Raw genomic sequence first — 25,172 nt, forward strand, 5'->3', positions numbered from 1 at the left:
TCTCATCTTCACCTTTTCTCCCACTCACAGTGCTGGTCCAGAACCCTTCAGCCAATCAATTCCACAGAACCCTTATACGTATCCCCTATGCTTTCTCTCTCTTTCCTCATTTTCCCTCTCTGAAATCTCCTCTCTCCCTCTCTCTCCCTTTCTCTCTTACATCTAATAGTGAATTTCCTGCTTTTCAGATACAACAAATATTCAGTACAGTTCATACCTATTCAAATTTCTTAAATCCCTTTGCAACTCCCAGTATCTCAGACAGACTAAGCTGTAAAATCAGATTGCTACATAGGCAGTAACTACATTTCTGTTACACCTGCTATTGTTTTTAATCCCATTTGGGAAGGCTCACTTATGTATGTTTCAAACTGAAATAAGCCAATTTATTTTATTTTGTTTTTAAAAAATGAAATAAGTAAATGCATGAAGGCTATGTTAAAATACGAGCATTCACATTTTTGCTACTAATTTCAGAGCAATAGTGTGGGTTCTCCTCTAATAATAATATATGTTATTGTTTTTGAGATCCCCTGTGTATAACACGATGCATGTAACATGACAACAATAGTCATGGATGGAACAAAAAGTTGACTCAATGCCATTATAATACTATTTTCTTAGTTCATTATTTATTCATTTATTCATCTACTCAACAATTTTATAAGAAGTCTGTGTGGGAAATAATTGAATAGGTGCTATGAAGAATATAGAGTGAATATAAAACAGTCTTTATCCACAGAGAAGTTATACTCCAGTGTGTGGTGTAGAGAAGGAAAAATAATTTTCCATCTATTTTTCTAGGCTCTTGGCTGAGACTGCTACTGTAATAAAAGACAGATTAATAGTAGGAAAAACAAAAAGAAGTTGAATAGCACATATACTTCCTGTGTATGTGGAAGAGACCCAGGAAAACCTAGTAACTCTCCTAAATGGCCCAAGCCATCCCCTTTAATATCATCTTCAGGTAAAGTCAAAAGAAGGCTGTTGGGGGAAAGCTTACTAATGGAAAGTTACCAAGGGAAACACAGGAGACAAGGAACAAGGGTATGTTGTTACGTAGATCTCAGTCAAGACTTCTCCATTGACAAGAGCTTCTAGAGATGTAGTCATCCTTCTCTTCTAGGTAAGAGAGGAAGACACCCTTACAAATGGAGATTTCCATTATAAATACAAATGACTCTTACAACAGGGTAAATTCTACTCAGTTTTCAGAGCTTTCCCTGTGTCTGCTGTGTCTCAAAAATAATCAGCTTAAAGAGGGGTGGCAAATTTTGGGGGTGGCAAATTTTGGTTCCCTTCGGTAGGGAGAGGGTGTGGAAAGCACAGGCAGAGACTATGGGGAAAAGACATGCTTTTTACATAACTGATTACAATAGACAAAAGAAGTGATTTCTTCTGGCAATATAGATTGGGGAAAACATGATCACCAGCTTGGGGCAGGTAATCCAAGCCCACAATAATTACAGTTCTAGCTGGAGGGCTGGGTGAGGTGGTGCCACAAATAGGGACAGAAGACACTGAGAAAGGAGTGGTGTCGCACAAGAGTAGTATAAAGTTATAAATTTAACTATTTAGATAAAGTATTTTGATCTTTTCCTACCTCTACACTCTAGGGAACCTTTTATAGAGTACATTTTGAAGATAATTAGCAGTTTGCTGTATTTTTTTTTTAACTGAAGTACAGTCAGTTACAATGTGTCAATTTCTGGTGTACAATGTCCCAGTCATGCATATATATATTTTTTCATATTCATGTTCATTAAAGGTCATTACAAGATATTGAACATTGTTCCCCATGCTGTACAGCAGAATTTTTCAATCTATTTTTATATATAATGGCTAACATTTATAAATCTCAAACTCCCAAATTTATCCCTTCCCACCCACTTTTGCTAGTAACCATAAGATTGTTTACTGTCTGTGAGTCTGTTTCTGTTTGGTAGATGAGTTCATAATATCCTTTTTTTTTCTTCTTCTTCTTTCTTTCTTTCTTTTTTTTTTTAAGATTCCACAAATGAGTAATATCATATGGTATTTTTCTTTCTCTTTCTGGCTTACTTCACTTAGAATGACAATCTCCAGGTCCATCCATGTTACTGCAAATGGCATTATTTTATTCTTTCTTTTTATACAATGGAATACTACTCAGTAATTAAAAGAAAAATTTCCTTGCTTTTTCCATTGAGTTTCTAAAGATGTGATCATCCTCTTCCTCCTTGTAGAGAAAAGGAAGACACCCTTACAGATGAAGATTTTCCTTACAAATGCAAATGTTTTTAGAAAAGAGTGACTCCTTGGTTTTCAGAGTTTTCCCCATATCTGCTATTCCTTAGAAAAGAACTGGTTTTAAATAATTAACTTGCCAAAAAGATGTGTTTTGGGGTGGTAAATTCTGTTCCCCTCAAACATTTATATTCACAGTTATTTCTACATTTTGCATCATCCACTCAAAATTTTGTACAATCTTAATATACTAGTGCCTTCTTTTTTTAGACATCTGTGGCCAGGTGGACTGGTTTCTGGAACTCATGCTTTCTTTTTTCCAACAGTAACAACAGAAGATGTTTGGAGATTGGTCTTTTAAAAAAAAATCTTTGACATCTAAAGGCATCCTTACTATCACACTTGACTGAATATGTTTCTAGTTTGGGAAATTTTTCCCTCAGGATGATGATAGAATTGTTGTGTCAGCAAGTTAAATGCTATTCTTGGTTGCAATTATTTAACACCTGATTCTTTCTTTCTAAAAATGTTTAGAATTTTCTTCTATATACAGATTTTGGAACTTTTTTTTAAACTTTTTTTTGTTGAGTTATGGTCATTTTACAATGTTGTGTCAAATTCCAGTGTACAGCACAATTTTTCAGTTATACATGGACATACATATATTCATTGTCACATGTTTTTTCGCTGTGAGCTACCACAAGATCCTGTATATATTTCCCTGTGCTATACAGTATAATCTTGTTTATTTATTCTACATATGGAACTTTTATAGCAGCATATTTTAGAGTAGTTCTTTTTTATTTATTGTATTTGGTGCTCTGTGAACTCCTAAAGTCTATAACAATAAAGTAGAAAGAGGATAAATATTTTAAAACTCTGAAATTGTTTATTAGTCAGGAAAAAATATGAATTAACAGTCATCTGAAGGAAAAAAATAACATGAATGGAATATCAAAATGAAATACATTGAAAAGTTTAAAGCCTTATCTCCAAAACGGTGTGTAAGTCAAGAGAATATTACATATGAGTAATTTCAAGCTTACAACAGCCACTTCCCACTACATATAACTTGATCTAGAGCATATAAAATATGGAAGTCTCCTAATGTATGTTCTGATGCCATCTATTTTGGAAACCAAACTATGAAGATGGTAAAATAACCAAAAAGAAACATAGTTAATAGATGTAAATTATGAAATAATCAAAATCAATCACACATTATGAATGTATCATGGTGAAAGAAATTTATTTAAATATATAATAATGGTATAGGTGCTTTTCTGCTTTAATAGAATTTGCTGTGCTTCTCAACCTATGGAAGGAAAATGTAAAATTTTTGTTTTTTTTTAATTATTGGGCAAAGACTTTATTTTTTCTTCCAGTTTTCTCGAGACATAATTGACACACGGCACTGTGTAGTGTTTACAGCACAATGATTTGATTTATGTAGATCATAAAATGATAACTGCAATAAGTTTAGTGAATATCAATCACCTCATATAGATACAAAATAAAAGAAAAAAATTTTCTTGTTATGAGAACTGAATATTGACTCTTTTATCAACTTTCATATATAGCATATAGCAGTGTGAATTATATTAATCATGTTGTGCATAATATTTATTCATCATGTAACTGTTTTCTGGATGTCCAGTTGTATGAATTCTTTGCATATTTTGGATATTAACCTCTTATCATTTTTACCAGTTGCAAATATATTTTTGTTTGTTTTGGGGGTTTTTTTGCCTATAATTCTTTTTCTTAACTTTCTTCCTACCAGCTTCTCTAATAAATGTCTCAGAAGTTGTAATTCAGCCACTGGTGTCTATTTCATCTATGTCCCATCTCAGTAGTGCTACCTCTTGGGATCTAGTCAAGGGCAAGAAATAATTCTCCAATTTGCAGAAAACACTATTCTGCAGTAAGCAGTACATGAAGGGTATTAAGTGACAAGAAATTGAATCGCTCTCTCTCTCTCTTTCCCCAGAATGAGGTATATACATTCTCTACATTTACCTGATGAAATTCTTACTGTAGAATAGATAAGAAGATGGGAACGATCTTAGAAAAATAGTTACATTTCACAATGAATCTGTAGCAGAATGTGACTGATAATATACACTGGTTCATTATGTCAAATAACCTGTAATAAATTTAGCTCAAATATATATATTTCATTTTAGGGGGTGAAATCACATGTATTTAGAAGCCAGGGAATCAACATGCTAGTGTTTGTCCTTCCCCTGGTCATAACTCATCTAATCTAGCATGATCAATTTTCAGGGACAGAATTTTTTTTTTTCCAAAAAGAAAGTGAGTGACTTATTACAATCTAGGTTTTAGAAAGAAAAGATGCAGATGATGAAAATCAGAATAGAGGATCAGGAAATTGAGGAAAATGTTAAAAGTTCAATGTGTTTTAGGATAGAGGATAGTAACAGTAAATATAGTAGAACTGGGCAAATTTTGAGAAATATTTCAGATTTCCTTGAAGAACCTGACCAATCAGCGTGAAATAAGAATGATCCTTTCATATAGCCTATTGAATAGATCGGAAGAGGTTGGGGCAGAGGTAGGACAAAGAGCTTGGTGTTAGGTTCATTCTGAGGTGTCGGTAGACCATCTATGGTGGGGATAACTAAGTGGAAACTCAACATTACGGTCTAATTTTAGGTCTAATTCATTGTCATTTTGGTGATAAATGACATTTATCTGGGAGTGGTCATACTTAGCAAGAACTTACAGGTAATAAAAAAGGAGATGACAGATCTTAGAGCCCAATGAAAGAACATTTAGAAAGTGGGTGATTGAGCTTAAAATAGTGAAAGAAAAGTAGTAAAATGTTAGAATGGAATGGCATGAAAGTGAAGGGAGAATTGAGCTCTCAAGAGGAGAGTGATCTATTGCATCAAATCTCAAAAAGAAGTCAGGATTTAGAAGACAGTCTTGACTTCTGTAATTATTAGAATTGGTCATTTCATTAAACTGAGAATTACAGGGGCACACGGTTGTCTTGGACTGAGGGAGCAGTAACTGGGAAATTACAGGCAAAAGCAATGAGTAAGATGACCTTAATGGCAAAAGATAGTAGACAGGGAATCCTTGGACTCTCCTTAGAGTGAAAGGCCTGAATATATGATGCTAGTGGATATGGAAACACTGCTGGTTTAACTTCAGGAAACAGTAAGAGCATAACTTCCTGTGAATAGCAAGGATAGGCAAAAAGAAAAGGGCCCTTGGGAGTGAAAAAAAATGGGTGATGACAAATGGGTAAATTTAAGCATGAAGATATTAAGTATAATTCTTATGTCAGTAAAATAATGATTTCCAAATTTTGTTTTTAATTCCTACACACAGTTAACAAACCCATTCATTTAAGACATTTAAATATCATATAAATATACTTCAGAATGATGATAATTTTGAAACAACCAAAAACCTGAAAATGACAATATTGAAAGTGACTAAGGTTATTTTCTTTGAGTCTAAATTTTATACAAAGCCTGGAACCTAAAATATAGTCTAAAGGAAAAAAAACTATATCATCTTTGAGCCAAGTAAGGCTAAATTTGATTTACGGTATAAGAGCTTGAAATCCGATTTTGTATAAATCCCTTTCACAAACCACTTACTATAATTTAATTATGTTTTGCTTTTACCATCTCTCCCTAACTCTTTAATTTTTTTCTCAGTTTATTCCTATTTCACTCACAAAAGACTATTTTTCTATTTTATTAAATATATATTTACAAGTGTACTAATTAATTATTTGAAAACCCCAAATGCAGTGCTTTATAAATGCCAGAACACTATTTAAATAAAGTTTCAGAAATAAAATAGAATGTGTCATTCATGACAACTCTAAGTCTATATAATTTTTATGTATATATTTATATACATACGTAATACACAAAGTTAAAATTCTCATTTGCATGAGTCTTTTTGCAGACACAGAGAAATAAAGAGATAGAGATAGATCATAGAAATATAGTTAGAATATCACCTCATTTTATGTTGTGATATGCATAGTTCTTTTTGCCAAAGATTCCAGTTTTCCTCTTTTCCAAGCACATAGTATAACTGTACTTCTGTTTGGGTGGAGGAGCATCAATATTTTCAGCTAATGAACTTGGCTGGATATGATATGTGACCCTGTTGGCAGAGAAACTGGTGTAGACTTTGCAGAGCTCCTGTCTTTTACTGCTGTGGTCTTTGGCAATGCTCCGGATGATGGCTGCTCAGAGCACCCAGGTCCAGAGTGAGGACGACAACAAAGAGTGTCCTGGTGGTCCTTTCTTTTCCATGTATAAATTTTTATACTCCTTATACCTGACTTTATTATACATGTATTTTTAAATAAAATAGGAGCCCACTGACAGAGACCTGTAAGAAATCAGTTAATTTGATTGTAAGTTATTTCTCTTTTCTTTTTTTTTTTTTATAAGTTTCAGTTGTGAAAAACAGAACAGGTATTCACGGGGCATATGGAATGGCAAACTGTATTCCTAGCACCTCTGTGCAGAGGATATCTTGAGTTCAGTTGCGCAATCTGGGTGTTTTCAAGGTGTCGAGTCCCTAATTATTCTTCTTTATTGCATCTTTACATTTTATGGGGTGACTACAATTATTTATGTGTTGTCTTCTTAATGTAAAATGAAATTACACAGGAAACAAAGTAAAGCTTACATCTAAATGTATCTCAGGCCTGATAATTAGAAATAGGGAATCAAGGTAATTGTTTCTAATAATTGTTCATCCATAGCTTGCTGCCCACACATGGAACAAAATTACAAAAGACATGAAGCACACAGGTGTTCTCACAATTTACGTTTGATAGAATTTTGTTGATGACCACTTTCTGTATTGCCTATTTTACAATTTTCTATGATCAGTATTAGTTTAAAAATATATTTTCTTTGTATTATTGTTGTGACCATAGTTACCTCTCCATAGTTAAGAACTAAAATGATATATCTTTAAAAAATTAAAAATCATGATATCATGTAATAGATATTTTCAGTAAAATACTGTTAATAAAGTTAGACATTTTGTGGGCACCATAGATTGATGAGCTAATAATATTATTAAACCTTGACCAGAAAAAGATTCATATGCATACTTAAAAGTATGAAACCTACTTATTTTATCAAAATAAAACACACCAGAGTAAAATCAATCGTCATGTCTTAGGGCAGGTCAGTAAGTTCATTTCTCATAGGTGTTAATGTAACAGAAAGGTAGTGAGCTCAGAACACTTCCGGCATTTCTAAAGATGCTTGAAATTTATAGCTGCCCTTGCTCACTTGTTTGGCTGGTGGGGGAAGGGAAGGCTGAAGATGAGTATTGATTAAATGAGTGATAAGGTCTTTGATGGATCAACTTTTTTCACCACTTTAATTTAGAAGGCAAAACTTTCTATCACAGTTTAAGCTGAAAATTATGGCTGAGATAATAGAGGTCTGATTCCAGTGCAAGTTAAAGAGGAAAAAGTTGCTGCTCAAATGTCAAGACATCTTGTGGTCCAAGATGATTAAAACTAAACTGTTTGCTATATGAATCCCAAGGTGCAGCTATTTCTCAGCTTTGGTGACATTTAGCCAGTGACTTTTCACAGCTTGTTAATAATGTATAGCTGCCCCTATATAAATTTGCAGTGACAGAAGTGGCCGTTTGGAGTGGAGCAGTTAATGAGATTTATTCGTGACAGAAAATGCAGATTTGAAAAGTATTTCTACAATATCAAGATTGATATCAAAAGAAATACTGTATTTAGCAGACAATGGCATTATAACCCTTTTTTTCTCAAGTTTTAACCAAGATCACTGAACTTTGTCCAGTGATAGATGCTCTATTTTTAATCAGCCTTCTATATAACCCAACCCCCAGCCCTCTCTGCAGCTGGTTTCTGCTTATCTTGCAAAACTCAGATGTCACCTTATAAATCGCTTCCTCAGGGGGAGTTTTCTCACCTTTGATTTGGGTAGTTCCACATAGTTTATGTAGTTTCCATCATTAGACTGTACCGTACATCTGTACAATTACTGCCTTGACGTCTGTCTGTCCCACTAGACACCACCAGCACGTTTCTTAGCAGATTTTGTAGCTTTCACTGAATCCTTAAATGATTACTGAATCATTAACACTTCACAGAAGGAAGAGCTAGCTTTAATCTGTTAGGCCATGAACTGAAGTTTTATAGGGAAATTTCAGTGCATATTCTGACTATTCAATATTAATCTCCCATTAATTACTTTGCTTCAGTAGAAACAGAAAACTGCTTTTTTTTTTAAATTGAAGTATAGTCAGTTACAATGTTGTGTTAATTTCTGATGTACAGCATAGTGTTTCAGTTATACATATATAAATACACACACACACACACACACACACACACAACATATTCATCTTCACATTCTTTTTCATTCTAGGCCATTACAAGGCATTGAATATAGTTCCCTATAAGATAACTGCTGTTTCAGTCATATCTGTATTTAATAAATCAAATTAAAACCTGACATATTTACAGATAATGCATAAACTGTGAAATATCACAGGGCAGATATGAAGATACTGAAGAAAAGGGAACATAAGAAAGGAAATGACTTTACAAGGTAGTCATTAATCTTTATTTAACATATATAAGGACATAAATAACCCCAATTTCTTTAAAGAGGGTTACCAACTTTTGCAAGTAATAAAACTAATAGGTACTTATTATGAAAGCTTCAAAAATGAAATGCAAAAATATAAAACAAATGAAAAGACTGAAGCAAAATTGCCATGTTAATAGGTCAAACATAATTGAGTACTAACAATTTCATGTTCAGAACCCACCTAAATAAATTTTCAATGACTGAAATAGTCACTGTTTTATTGCAGTTTCCTCAACATGAGCATGAAAAGATGTGTACTAGTTTCTGGCTTAAAAACTAGTGGGTTTAAACAACAGGAATTATTGTCTCATGGTTTTGGGGGCTAAAAGTCCAAAATGAGGGTGTTGAGGGGGGTGGTTCCTGCTGATTGATCACTGTGAGGGGACGTTCACATCTCTCCATCACTGCTGGTAACCTCGGGCCTTCCTTGGCTTGTGGATGTGAGTCTCCCTGTATCTTCACACGATCTTCCCTCTGTGTCTGTCTCTGAGTCCAAATTTCTCCCTTCTATAAGGATACCAGTCACCTTGGATCAGGGCCTGCTCTAATGGCCTCATCTTAACTCTAATATATCTGCCAAAGACCCTATTTCCAGATAAGGTTATATTCTGTGGTACTGGGGGTTAGGCCTTCAGATCTCTCTTCTGTGAGAACCAGTTTAACCAATAACAATATGTGATATAAAAACACATGAGTATATATAAAAAACAGAGACAGAAATGCATACACAGAACTGCTTTCACATAGGCTGTGTGCATAGAGGCTTTGCAAACATGGAAGTTAATCACTGAACGCTATGTCATAGTTTGCCCACCTGATCTTTATTGCTAACCATATGGATGATTTCCAGTTACTTGCTATTAGAAATAATATTGGGGCAGCTGCAGTTCTTATCTGAGGCTTGGGGACCCTTTCCAAGCTCACTGGTTATGGCAGAATTCATTTTCTTGGGACTGCAGGACTGGGGTCCCATTTTTCTGTCAGCCAGGGAACACTTACAGGTCCCAGATATCATCCTGGGTTCTCACTGCATGGCCCCCACCATCACAACATGGCTTTTGGCTTTGGTTCTTCTAGGTGTGACTCTCTCCACAGTGTGACTCTCCCCACTTCTTCTGCACCAGTCAGAAAAGTCTCTCTGCTTTGGAAGAACTCACTCAGTTAGGTTAGGCTCAGTCCAGGTACACCCCTACTGCCATACACCTTAGCACAAGCACTGTGATGTTTCATCACAGTTATAGGTTTCACCCACATCATCTTAGAATTCTGCCTGCCACAAATATTCTCATTAGTTCATCTTTGTCTTTTTGATGATAACATTTCAAGAATAAATTCCTGGCAAGGGAATTACTAACTTAAAATAAATACAAATGTATGTAGCTTTCAAAACACATTGATAAGGTCTAATTTTCACTCTCACCAGTACACTTGGAGTACCTGTACATCAGTGCATCCTCAGTAATGGAAATTTATCTCACTGAGACAGGAAGGAAGGGGGCAGGACACAGTCATTAGGGAGAAATGATACAGCAGTTGGCTCTGAGATGGTGGAAAATTCAACTCCCAGTGGACCCTGAGGCCCAAGATGGTGGGAGATTTGACTTCCAATGGAACTTGACCTTCATTATACACTCATTGTAATATATTAGCATACCACATGGCACTCCCACGGGCACCATGACAGTTCATAGGCTAACCATAAAAGGTCAAAAAAGTGGATGGTGGCCCGATTCCCGGGAACCCACCTCCCTTCCCTAAAGTAGTCAAAATAATCCTTCCGCTTGTTAGTATATGAAATTACTGAGCCCATAAGAGCTAACAATCCCCATGCCTCTCATGGCTTTCTCTTGCCTTCTGAGCTGGCCTGCACTCTGTCTTTGAAGTATGTGTCTCTGAATAAATCTACCCTCACTCTACTATGACTCATTCTTGAATTCTATCCCACATGAAGCCAAGGACTCTCACTTGATGAGGGACATCCCAGTGACTCACCTGGGACCTGGGACATGGCCATCTTCTCATGCCCCACACTTTTCCTGTATCATCTTCATGAAAAACAACACACAGGTACATACACATTGTTTTCTGATATATATATATATATAGCTCAGATTCAGATTCAGATTATTCACTCTGAGCAGAAATACTATGTTAATTATGCTGTGTCCTTTCCAAGATATGCCATCAGGATGTACGTGATGTTGGTTCATCCCATTATTGGCATGAACTTTGATCACTTTCCATCAGATTTCTCCAGAGAAAAGCATTATTTTCCTCTTTTAACTGGTTAAAAGGTAGATAAGTGGTACATAACCATCATTATTTCTTAGAATAGATTTCAATACAATTATATCAATTTAACTATAGTACTCAGATATTATAGCATATTCTCTTTTTTGGCAGAAACCATAAAATATTTTAAAACATTTTTGTGATGGTTAAAGAATAGCAAGCAAGGTTTTTTAAGAGGATTTAAGCACACAGAAATAGTAGTTTAACTTATCTCCATACTGTGCCTTTTTCACTAAATAATGTAAATAACAACAATAAAAAGAGCACTAAAAATTACTAGCATTTAAAAAGTACTTGAATTTTTGTCACATTCTAATCAGTACATTTTACATTTACTTTTTAAATACTGTTTAAATTCATCCTCAAAATCGACTTGTAATTTTAGCTTAGATATAATCCTGCAATTATAGATGAAGAAACCTAATGGATACTTATAAATGTAAAACTTATGTCATTTATCAGGGTCACAGAGCTGACAATTCCCAGGATCTTGCTCATCTCTGTGTCATCTCCATGTCAAGAATTCCAAAACTATTAATACCACGTGTCCTTAATATGACGCACTATATACTGTCTTTGCTTCTGTTTAATTAGCAAATGGTCTCCTGGGGAATTTCCCATGGAATCCATTTCAGATCCATGATTACATACAAGATTGATGTTCCCAGGAAGAATGCAATATTGTAATTTGTCTAAAATAGTTCTACTCTAAGTTGTTTAAACACATCATTGAAATCTTAATTCTTCCATTTTATTTATTGATTCAAACACATGGCTGCTCTGGTGTCTGGTTTTCAGTGTTTCATTGTTTAGAAATGATATGTTCATTAAATTCTCCTAATCACCTAGCATTCAGCCCAGCCTTTAGCGCTGAGATAGACCTAAAACTTCCTATTAGTTGGATGACAAAGAAAAATGGTTAACAGTGTTTATTCCCCAAAGAAATCAGCTATTTCAGAAAGGCTTAGTTGATGTGAAATAATAACGGTCTGATGAATGGAATCCTAAATGATTATTTCTAATTATTTGCTCACTAAATGTGATTAGGGATTTAAAGAAAAGAAAAATAAAAAAGCTTTACATAGCAAAGAATTACTAATGAAGGAGTGCAGGCAGCTGAAATGCCATGCTGATGGTGCATCCTTCCATCCAGTAATGTGCATTATTTTGATTCAGAGCTATTTAGCACAAGGAAGTGATTGTGACATGCGCTGTTAACAAATTCAAGGAAGGAGAGCTCAGACCTCCTTAGTAACCACATTAAAATATGTTTAGATGAATTCAGGGAGGCAGAAACCAGAAGTTGATTTGCAAAGCATATTATTTCCATACATATATAGTTTCCCTGCTCATCATGGCTTCATAATGTCATACTATAACGTTCTATGATATCTTTGGATAGTGGTATATTTAAAACAATTAATGATAAGTATAAAGCTCAAGAATGTATTAGCTTTGCAATAATTCTTAGGAATTTAATTTCTGTTATCAGAGAGTATGCATTTTTAAAAGGCAATTTGAACATTAATAAATAAAAATTTACGCTGTCTTGTATGATTCTGCCTCACAACAGAAATACAGATTTTCTGTGTTCATTTTTCTTGTTCTCTTGGCTTTTACTCCTCTTCATCCCAATTTTTTTTGCATTTCTTTTTTTTTTTTCATTGAAGTGTAGTCAATTAACAATATTAGTTTCAGGTTTACAGCAAAGAGATTCCTTGTGCTATACAGTAGGTCCTTGTTGTTTATCTGTTTCATATATAGTCATGTGAATCTGCTAGTCCCACACTCCTAACCTATCCATCCCAATTCTTTAACTCATAAGAAGATTTCATTGAAAATACTGGTAAGTATTCATTAAATTATCTCTCATAAATCAACTATAGTAAGCGATGGCTTCATGTCCTTAATTTTATTCTTAATTTGGCAAATATAAACTCTAAAATATAGACTCATGTGTATCACATATACATGTGTATTTTTCACTTTTCTCTCTTAGATGTCTTCCTGGATTTTCTGGGCAATTTTGTGAAATTAATATCAATGCATGTTCTTCATCACCATGTCTAAATGGTGCAGACCAGGAGGATCACATCAACAGATTTGTTTGCAAATGTCAACAAGGTAATTATTGAAAAATAATAGTTATGTATAATGTACGTATTTATTGCCAAAACATGTGTTTATATATATTTATGTAGATATTTGTGTGTGTTGTACAATATAATTTTGACACCTCACACAGTTCCAGATGGAAAATTACCTTCATCAGGTATTTACTTCTATCTTGAAATCAGTTAAGTACTATAAATTATTGCCTTTTTTTTTTTAACTTCTTCAATTGTGGAACGCTTCTTCAAGTCCATATCATGTTGCCAGTTAGCAGAATTCTGTCTTCACACAACCACGCTTCCTCCGTGGAGGTATTCTTGGGGGCTCCTCCACTGTACCTCAAGGTTTGTCGTTTTCTCTTTTCCTCCCTTCCTCTTCTATTTAGTCCAAACAGAGCTGCATGGCTCCTGCAACATACTGAACAGAGCACAGTTTAAAAACTTAAATGTTGGTTTCTTCATCACACCAATCTGCAAAACACAACTGAAATTTAAACTGGATATAATTGTCTAGAAGACACTTCTTTAGTTTTGTACCAGGAAATCCCACCTGAGAAGTTGTATTCAGCACATCTTGGAAAAGTGCAGTCTACTTAACGATTCTGCCGAAGGAAGGGTCATAGTTAGCGTAAGGCCCACTCCCCGTCCACAGGCAGAGGGGTGGGTGGTCATACCCATCCCTCCAGGCTAAGAAGGGGGCGGTGCCTGGCCAGCGGCGGCCCGGCTGGATTTCACACCACCCATCCTCTCTGCAGGAGCTCTTTTTCTGGGTACAGTCCTCACACAGAGCTCATCTTCTGCCTCGGCAGTAAATCCAATGGCTAGTGAGCTCTTTTCCAGGGAAACACCAATACAAACATTCAGGTCATTTTACAAAATAAAGTGCACTGCTTTTTAGCCTAAATTGTCCCATTTATAGTGTTATATAAAAATGTTTAACACTCAGTAAGTGAAATCACAGTTATCCTCCTATGAGCAAATTGAAAGTGAAGGGGAGGGAAAAAAAAATCTCTGTATTGTAAATGTGAATGCTTCACCCAGAGTTGCTCTCAGTCCCCAGGGCAGTCCCTGTGCCCAGACACTTTCTGTACTCAGGAGGAGTGCAGTCGTGTTTATATAGGGAACCATATAAACTGCAGATACACTGTTTGCTCTTAAAACAGCAGTACTCACTTTGAAGCAGAAATGCTGCATTGTCCTTGGAGCAAGGAAACACAGAAACAAATACATAAACTATCTGCCACCAGAACTCATGATTATTAAGTCAGGGACAGGAGTTTTGTATTTAGAACAAGAGATACAGAATGGTCTTTCTTTTTAATTAAGATCCATGAAAAGAAAAATAATCTTTAACATGAAATAAAAGAGTTGTATACTATTGTATTTTCATGAAGATTTAAGTATGAAAAAATCAATTTCACATATTCTAAAACTCGACCAAGAAAATAAACTTAATTTATGTTATCCAGTTACTACATAACATTTTAACTAGTAAGGCAGAATTACTTAAGGTCTAGGTTTAATTTTGTGTTATTTTTCCTAAATTAGATGAAAAATCACTTGGCAGTGAGTGGGAAAATGAAATGAAAGTAAAGTATATAAATCTTTGGAATAGTGACATTTACTTTCATCAATAAACTCAAAGTATTATAACTTACATTATAGCAGAGCATGGTATTATTAAACTGGTCAGTGTTTCTAGTTGTGTATATTTATGTATTTAAAGAGTTGTCTTACTCATCAACTTAAAATGTTAGTCTAATTTGTTCTTATTTTTATCACAATTTGACATCTAAAGTATTATTTATTTTATACCTGCATTATTTAACATCATATATTCTGTAAGTATTTATTTTCTGTTATTGTCAGATATTAGAATAGCACCATGAGTTCAACACCATAACGATTTGATCATTTTTTTCTGAATTACTAATGAAACCTTTTGATTTATTGATTTTTTAAATCACAAAACAGTATTTTTTTTTAATATCTTGCTACCTTATTACCAATGAACATCAGGTCTACATGGGACTCAGAGGATGTTTTCCTCATTTCTGTTTCTGAACTTTTCTTTTTCAAACCTTACCTTCTGGGTTTTCATTAGCCTGTTTTCTGTTCCCTTAATCTGTTCCCATTTCTTACCATCAACTTGTCCACACAGGTAAAAGGACAAAATCTTACTCATTTATTTCGATAGGTATGGTTGGCACTCAGTTTCCATTCTTGAACCCTAACTTTTTTTTCCTTTCTTATTTCCTTATTTCTGATGAAGACGACATTAGAGTTCCTTTCTGCTTTGCTAAATTTTAGACAGGCTTTTTTGTGACTCCTGGCCCCTACCTCTTTTCTTGAGAGCATTCCCTTGAGAAACTTGTCATTGTCATTGTAAATGCTTTCTCTGCCCCACTGAAATTGAAACTTCTTTGCAGCCTTTGCCGATTGTACAACCCAGAAAGGTCTTTCTCAAGGACCTGAGAGTCATTCCTTTGAAATAAAATCACAGAAGGATGTAGCACCCTCTCTCCTGGTCTCCATGGGAGGGTGGGCTCCTAACGTAAGTTAGGCAAACATGGATGGCCTGAGCTCAACAGCCTCAGTTGTCCATTGGCTCAACCCCAGCATTTGAAAATCCTCCACTCCCACCTTCGGTTCAGTGCAATTGAGTCTCATCTCTCTCCCCTCTTCCAATAGTCTCTTCCTTTTTTTTTGAAATACTCTTGAAAAATCTTCATTGCCTTTTTAACTGATCTGGTTAACTTTTTTCTTTCACAGTTCCCATCTTATTTAAACCATAAGACTATTAGCTTTGTAATGTCCTTCACTGCATTAGAAACAAGAAGAAGACAATATTACTATTTTTAATTGTTAATATATTGTGAATTATTTTCTTCAATCAAAAGAATATAGAATATACAAACAATGTTTGATGCATATTTATTTTATAACACAATATAATAAACATTGCGTACCTATCATTTACTTCAAGGAATAACATATCAGCAATAGTTTCAGTCTTCGAGGAGAGTGGCCAAAATGGCAGAGTAGAAGGATGCTCTTAGCTCACCCTCCCCCATAAATACACCAAGAGAGACACCCACGGACCCACCCATTCACTGAGAACACCTGCTGAACTTTGACAGAACATCACCTTCTTCAAAAGACAAAATTTGTCACAAATCTGGTAGGAGAAAAAAATAAAAGAAGAAGAAGAAAAAGGAAATTAGCACAGGACTTGTCCCACAAGGAGGGAACAGCAAAGAAAGAGCAGCACTCCTAAGCTGGGTCTCTCCCTCTCCAACAGAGGTCAGCGGGGATGGAGGGGAAATCTCTGAGGCTCGGATCTGTGCACAGCAGCCCTTGGCCAACAGAACTAAGTGAAATGGGCACAAAGGGTCCCTGCAATCCCCAGTCTTATATTGAACTGGTGGGTGAGGGACAGGGCAGGCTGCCCAAGCTGGGTGGAGGACTGGGGGCCGACGGCACAGAGGCAATTTCAGGGGACTAGAGTTTGCTATGTGCTATGGCAGGGAGTGTATACAGAACAGAACAGCCTGAGTCTCCCATAAAATTTTTTAAAAAGCAACACATCTGGTGCTCTCTGGGAGGAGGGGCACCTTAGTATTTATCTCCACAGGCCTGCCGCACCATTGCTGGTGCATTCTCAGGAGAAGAGAGATGGGGCTCAGCCACAGTCACTATATTCACTGGGGCACAGCTCCCAGGTGGAGGTGGGGTGAAACCTGAATCCAAACCCAGGGTCTCCATAACTTCGTAGGCAGGACTGAGATTTGTTTACAGTCCCAAGCAGAGGTGACCCTTCTGCTTCATGGGTGCCTATGTGGACCTGCGCCTCTAAGACAAACAGGCAAAGAGGAGAGTTCTGGCACACAGTGGGGATGCGAGCAGGTGTGGCCATTTTCTGCAATTCACCTAGCATGTCTGGATGCAGCACTGGGAGATGCACTGATCTAGTGGCATGACCCACAGGCCTCTGGAACTGGTGAGCGGAGTTCGCCCCTGGGGCAAGTGCTAGGAAAGGTGCTGATCCAATAGTGCACCATGATTCAGTCGTGCAACCCAGAAATTGGAGTAACTGCACTAGTAGCTCTGAGGGCATAGAGCCTGGGGGATGCCAGAGCAGCATACTGACATTCCAGCAGCTAAAGCAGGGACAAGGGCAGAGTCAAAGTCAACAGAGTACTTAAAGCACTCCCACCCTGCCTACTACTCACCCCAGCTCAGAAATGGATCTGGAAGCCTCCATTCCAACGAAAGGGGAACAGACCCAGCCCTGTCAAGGCTGTGACAAGAACAGGAAAGAAAGGAGGCCCCACTCAATGGCCAAGGAAGGCTCTGGTCAGCAGAACACTGGCCACACCTACAATCAAAAGGATAACAGCAAACACATACCAAAGGAAGACAAGACAACCATCCATACTAAAAACAGATCTCACAACAAAATTATTAGGGGTGCATGGTCTACACGGGGATGCATTCTCTTTTTTTCATTTTTTCATTTTTTTCTTCTTTTAAAATTTTTAAACTTTTAATATTTAATTTTATTTTTAACTTTTTTTAAATTTGTTTCTTTAAAAAATTTTTAATTCTTAACATTTTTTTAAATTTATTTTTTCTTTTTTGTTTTCTGTTTTTTGGTTTTTATTTCTTTAGTTTTATTTCTGTGTCCTTAAAAAAATATATACCTTCAAGATTACAGTAGATAACTGATACTCCATAATCCTTAGCGACAGAGAGATATAAGTAAAATGAAGAAGTAGAGGAACCATTCCCAATTAAATGAACAAGGGAAATCCCCTGAAAGAATGATCAATGAAATAGACCTCCAAAGTCTACTACATCATGACTTCAAAAAGGGAGTGATCAAAGAACTAAAGGAACTAAAAGAGATTATAAATAGAGACAGAGAATACTTTAAAAAGGAAACTGAAGCTATGAAGAGGAGCCAATCAGAAACAGAAAACTCAATGGCTGAGATAAGAGACAAGCAAAAGGCAGTCAAAAGCAGACTAGACAATGCAGAGGAATGAATAAGTAATTAGGAGACAGGATAACAGAATTCACCCAATCAGAACAGAAGACAGAAAAGCAAATAAAAACCAATAAAAGCAATAGAAAAGACCTATGGGATAATATAAAGTATACCAACTCATGCATAACAGGGGTCCCAGCGGAGAAGAAAGAGCAAAGGGAATTGAAAAGTTATTTGAAGAAATCATGACTGCAAACTTACCAAACCTGAAAAAGAAATCAGATAGCCAAGCACAGGAAGCACAGAGAGTCCCCAACAAGAAGAACCCAAATAGACCCACACAAGACATAATTAAGATGTCCAAGGTTAAAGATAAAGAAATGATTCTAAAGGCAGCTAGAGAAAAATAAGAGTTAGTTACAAGGGAACCCCCATAACGCTTTCAGCTGTTTTCTCTACATAAACACTGCAGGCCAGAAGGGAGTGGCAAGGTCTATTCAAAGTCCTAAATGAGAAAAAGCTGCAACCTAGGATACTTTACCTAGCAAGGATATCTTTTAGAATAGAAGGAAAGACAAAGAATTTCAGACAAGCAAAACTGAAGAATTCAGCCATAGTAAACTGATAATAAAAAAAATACTGAAAATGTACTCTAAATAGAAAAGATGCAAGATGCTATAGAAAGGAGAAGACCATAACTGGAAAGGCAATAACTACAATGAATTACAACAGAATAAACATGAAGATGTAAAAAAAGGACATCAAAATCATTAAAGGTGGGAGAGGAGAGAAAGAAAACATAGATCTTTTTCTTTTTTTCATTCTTTTTAGAATGTGTTTGAGGTTATATGACTATAAATTTAAAGCAAACAGATAAAGTAATGGGTTTATATACTTGAAAAACAGGGTAACCACAGGTTAAAAACATATAATAGAGTCACAAAAAAACAAAAAGAAACGAAGATAATACAAAAGAAAATTATCAAACCACAGAAAGGAAAAGAAAGGAACAAAGAGGAACTACCAAATCAACTTGAAAACTATGTTCAATTTGGCAACAAACACATATCTATCAATAATTACTGTAAATGTCAATGGAATAAATGCTCCAATCAAAAGAGACAGAATGGCAGACTGAATAATAAAATAAGAACCTACAGTATGCTGCATACGAGAGACTCACTTTAGGGAGAAGGGCACACATAGACTGAGAGTGAGAGGAGAGAGGGTGTAAGAAGGTATTTCATGCAATGTAAACTACAGGAAAGCAGGAGTAGCAATACTGATCTCAGACAAAATAGTCTTTAAAACAAAGGCCATAAAGAAAGATAAAGAATACTATATAATGATCAAAGGAGCAATACAAGATGAGAATATTGCACTCATTAACATATATGCACCCAGTATAGGAGCACCTAGATACATAAAGCAAAATGTACAGATATAAAGAGAGAAATTGATGGAAATACTATCATGTTAGGAAGCTTTAATATGCCATTAACATCATTGGACAGATTTTCCAGACAGGAAATAAATAAGGCAATGGAGAAACTCAGTGACACAATAGAACAGTAGGACTTTGTTGATATTTTTAGGACATTACATTCCCCCAAAATAGAATATACAATTTTTCAAGTGCACATGGAACATTCTCTAGAATAGATCATGTACTCAAGAACAAAAGAAGACTCAACAAATTTAAGAGGATAGAAATTATTTCAGGCATCTTTCTTGATCACAATTCTGTGAAACTAGAAATTAGCCACAGGGAAAAAAAAAGGGAGAAAAACTGACAGCTTGAAGATTAAACAATATGCTACTAAAAAAAATGGGTCAATGATGAAGTCAAAGAAGAAATTTAAAAATACTTTGAAATAAGTGACAATGAAAACAGAACACAGAATCTATGGGATGCAGCAAAGGTAGTGCTAAGAGGGAAGATCATAGTGAAACAGGCCTTCCTCAGAAAAGGAGAACAATCTCAAATAAACAGCCTAAAATAACACCTAAAAGAATTAGAGAAAGGAAAGCAAACAAAATCAAAAATCAGCAGAATGAAGGAAATAATAAAGATCAGGGAGAAATAAATAAAAATAGAGCTTTAAAAAATAGAAAAAATCAATCAAACCAAGAGTCAGATTTTTTTTTGTAAGAGTAAACAAAATTGATAAACCTCTGGCCAGGCTCACCAAGAATAAAATAGAGAGAGTACAAATAAATGAAATAAGGTAAAATGGAGAAATCACAAACAATAACACAGAAATACAAAATATCATAAGAGAATACTATGAACAACTATATAGAAACAAATTGGACAACCTAGAAGAAATGGACAAGTTTCTGGAAACATACAGCCCACCAAGAAGTCGAATCAAGAAGAAATACACCACTTGAACAGACTGATCACTAGAAATGAAATAGAATTAGCAATAAAAATAACTGCCCTGCAAGCAAAAGTCCACGACCAGATGGCTTCACTGGGGAATTCTATCAAACATAGAAAGAAGAACTCATACTGGTCCTTCCCAAATTCTTCCAAATGGTTGAAAAGTTGAGATTACTCCCAAACTCATGCTATGAAGCTACAATCATCCTGATACCAAAACCAAACAAAGACACTACCAAAAAAGAAAATTACAGGCCAATATCACTGATAAACATAGATGCAAAAATAGTCAAGGAAATATTGGCAAACAGAATTCAACTGCACATTACAAAGATGATACACCATGATCAAGTTGGATTCATCCCAGGGACACATGAATGGTTCAACACACATGAATCAAACAATGTGATACACCACATCCACAAAAGAAAGGACAAAAATCACATGGGCATCTCAATAGATGCAGAAAAAACACCCATTTATGATAAAAACTCTTACCAAAGTGTGTATAGAGGGGACATATCTCAACATAATATAAACTATTTATTACAAACCTCCAGCCAGCCTGATACTCAATAGTGAAAAACTGATAGCCTTCCCAATAAAATCTAGAATAAGACAAAGAAGTCCACTCTCAGCACTTCTATTCAACATAGTCCTGGAAGTCCTAGCCACAGCAATCAAGCAAGTAAAAAATCCAAGTTGGAAAAGAAGATGTAAATTGTCACTATATGTGAATGACATGATACTAGAAAACCCTAAAAGCTCCACACAAAAACTACTAGAGCTGATGAAACAGTTTGGCAAGGTAGCAGGATACAAGATTAACATACAAAAATCAGATGCATTTCTTTACACTAACAATGAGTTAGCAGGAAAAGAAAATAAAGAAACAATCCCTTTTAAAACCACACCCAAAGTAACAAAATACTTAGGAATAAATCTGACCAAAGAGGTGAAAGACTTATATGTGGAGAAATATAAAACATTTACTAAGGAAATTAAAGATGATGTAAATAAATGGAAAGGTATTCCATGCTCTTGGATTGGAAGAATCAATATTGTTAAAATGGCCATACTGCCAAAGGCAATCTACAGATTTAACGTAATCCCTATCAAATTACTCAGGACTTTATTCTCAGAACTAGAACAAACAATCCTAAAATTTATATGGAATCCCAAAAGACCCAGAATTGCCAAAGCAATACTGAAGAAAAAGAACAAAGCTGGAGCAATAACCCTCCCAGACTTCAGACAATACTACAGAGCTACAGTAATCAAAACAGCTTGGTATTTGTACAAAAACAGATGTACAAATCAATGGAACAGAATAGAGAGCACAGATCTATGGTCAATTAATCTTCAACAAAAGAGGTAAGGATATACAATGGAGAAAAGATAGTCTCTTCAGCAAGCAGTGTTGGGAAAACTGGATAGCAGCATGTAAATCAATGAAGTTAGAACACTCCCTCACTCCATATACAAAAATAAACTCAAAATGACTTAATGACTTAAATATAAGACAAGCATGATAAATCTAGAAAAAAAAATAGGCAAAATATTCTCTGACATAAATCTTAGTAATGTTCTCCTAGGGCAGTCTACCCAGGCAACAGAAATAAGAGCAAAAATAAACAAATGGGGCTAGTTAAACTTACAAGCTTTTGTACAGCAAAGGAAACCACAAGCAAAATGAAACAACAATCTATTGAGTGGAAGAAAATATTTGCAAATGATGTAACTAACAAAGGCTTATTTTCCAGAATATATGAATAGCTCATACAACTGAATAAGAAAAAAACAAACAGTATAATCCAAAAATGGGCAGAGGACCTAAACAAGCAATTCTCCAATGAAGACAAAAATGGCCGATAGGCACATGAAAAAAATGCTCAATATCACTAATTATCAGAGAAATGCATATCAAAAACTACAATGAGGTATCACCACACACCCATCAGAATGGCCAGCATTCAAATGTCCATGAACAATAAATGCTGGAGAGGCTGTGGAGAAAAGGGAACCCTCCTACACTGTTGGTGGGAATGTAGTTTAGTGTAGCCATTATGGAAAACAGAATGGAGATTCTTCAAAAAATTAAAAATAGACCTACCATATGATCCAGCAATCCCATTTTTGGATATTTATCTGGAGGGAACTCTAATTCAAAAAGACACGTGCACCTCTATGTTCATAGCAGCACTATATACAATAACCAAGACATGGATGCAGCCTTAATGTCCATCTACAGATGACTGGATAAAGAAGTTGTGGTATATTCTATAATGGAATACTACTCCACCATAAAAAATAATAAAATAATGCCATTTGCAGCAACATGGATGAATCTGGAGATTGTCATTCTAAGTGAAGTGGGAAAGAGAAAGAAAAATGCCATATGATATCACTTATATGTTGAATCTTAAAAAGAAAAGTACATTATGAACTCATCTACAAAACAGAAACAGACTCACAGACACAGTAAGCAAACTTATGGGAAGGGATTTAGAGATTTACATATATTAGTCGCTTTATGTAAAAATAGATTTTAAAAAGTTTCTTCTGTATGGCACAGGGAACTATGTTCAATGTCTTATAATAATCTTTAATGAAAAAAATATGAAAAAGAACATTATGTATATATATATGCATGACTGGGACATTGTGCTGTACACAGAAATTGACACACTGTAACTGACTATACTTCAATTTTAATAAAAAAAGTTTCAGCCTCTTATATATCCCTCCCTAAGCACTTTAATATCCCCTGACCCTGCAGAAACTATTCTAAATTTTATACTCAATATTCCCTTAGTATTCTTTAGAGTTTTATTACATGTATGTATTTCTCTTAATGATGTTATTAAGTTTGTGTTCATGTGTATTTGACTTTTATAAGAACAATTATTGGAATGAATGTAAGTGTTTTATGGAATATGTTTTCATGCAAAACAATATGTTTGTGAGATTCAACCATGTAAATGACTGGTTTTTTGCAAGCCCTCCAAAAACATCTTTTCTGTATTACCTTCTATAGCCTGACTAGGAGAGAGGCCCACAGGATCTGCTCACTACATGAAAGAGCATTATAAAGTGGAAAGAGTATTGAACTGGACTTGGTAAATTTAGCCTTTTGGCAGCCACTTCTTACTTTGATCCGGATTCTGCGAAATCTTTTAAACTCATGCCATATGTTTCTTCTTATCATGTAGTATTGAATCAAATCATTTCTAAGCGCCCCAGAATACTTAACTGTTCTCATACAGTTTATCAGGGAAGAACAGTGAGCATATATTGCTAAGCAGAAACAAGAATAAGACTGTGTTTCCCAAGATCCAGAGTTCAGATTAAATGCTGCTGGATAATACACAGAAAGACAAAGCTGAAAACTCGCAATTAGAGTTCACATAGAGTCATAGAGTTGACAGCTGCCTCTATAGGCCTGTTGCCCCTAGGTGAATTAGTATATTCAGGTAAACGTGTTCTTACACATAATATTTATTATATGTGGTTGCCTCATGGGAAAGAATCAATGATTTAAAAACATTTTAATGTGTACCTGGCAAACCATAGCTCAGATATCGGGTATGTAGCTTAGCAATGTTGGTTTTTAGGTTAATGATGAAATAGAAGACAAACACACAATGTATTAGTATGAAAAAAGTAGATCTCATAAGGAGAATTCTTACAGCCAATGGTCAGCTGAAGATAGACATAATATTGATATTCTACAGAGCCACAGCTTAAGAAATACTAATTGTAAAATACTGCAAGTATCACAAAAACCATTTCATGTCAAGAAATCTATAGTAGTTGCTTTCCTTTGAATTTAAGATCTGTATTAAATGGAATTATGGCATGTGTTTATTCCATTATCTTCTACATATTTATTCCAAAGTAAAATATGTAAAGACATCTAGATGTGTGATACAGAAAGACACCATAGGTACAATGCAAAACTTTATTTTATATATACTTGCTTCCATTTCTGTGTAACTGTATGATTTTAGGGCAAATTTTTGGTATTCTCTAATTTTAATTTTCTCAGCTACTAAATAGAGATGATAATAATAGCCATGTGATAGAGTGATTATGAAGATAATTGCAATAATTTATAGGAAACACCTAGCACAATTATAACAAACTGTAAGAGTGCATATAAACTATATATAAATGTATATATAAGCTTTTTTAACTATTACGATTATTATTAAACATCAAGTCTCTGCTTTGTGATCATGTTTCACAGGAAGGTCAGGACATCACTGTGAGAAGGAATTTGATGGATGCCTTTCCAACTTACATGTTTGCGGGACATGCTTAGAAAATGAACCTGGCCTTGGCTTGACATGTATATGCACATCTGGATTTGTGGTAAAAAATGTTGATATTTTTTGGTATGATATTTCTTTCACTGTCTTTGAAATAAGGTAAATAGTAGAATGGTGAGAAATGAAGGTTGGAGAAGTTACTCTTTGTGCCTCTCTCCTTCTCTGTCTGTCCTCACTGCA

At 35.2% G+C, this 25,172-nt stretch overlaps 1 protein-coding gene across 1 annotated transcript in view; it reads left to right on the plus strand.

The window, feature by feature from the left end:
• Nucleotides 1-25,172, plus strand: part of EYS (eyes shut homolog) — a 1,174,088-nt gene that overhangs the window by 585,671 nt on the left and 563,245 nt on the right. Inside the window, 2 exon segments of the mRNA XM_006211933.3 lie at nt 13,174-13,298; nt 24,911-25,035. Of these exon segments, the coding sequence (XP_006211995.2) occupies nt 13,174-13,298; nt 24,911-25,035 (250 nt within the window).

Source organism: Vicugna pacos, chromosome 8, assembly GCF_048564905.1.
Source record: "Vicugna pacos chromosome 8, VicPac4, whole genome shotgun sequence".
Taxonomy (NCBI): Eukaryota; Metazoa; Chordata; class Mammalia; order Artiodactyla; family Camelidae; genus Vicugna; species Vicugna pacos.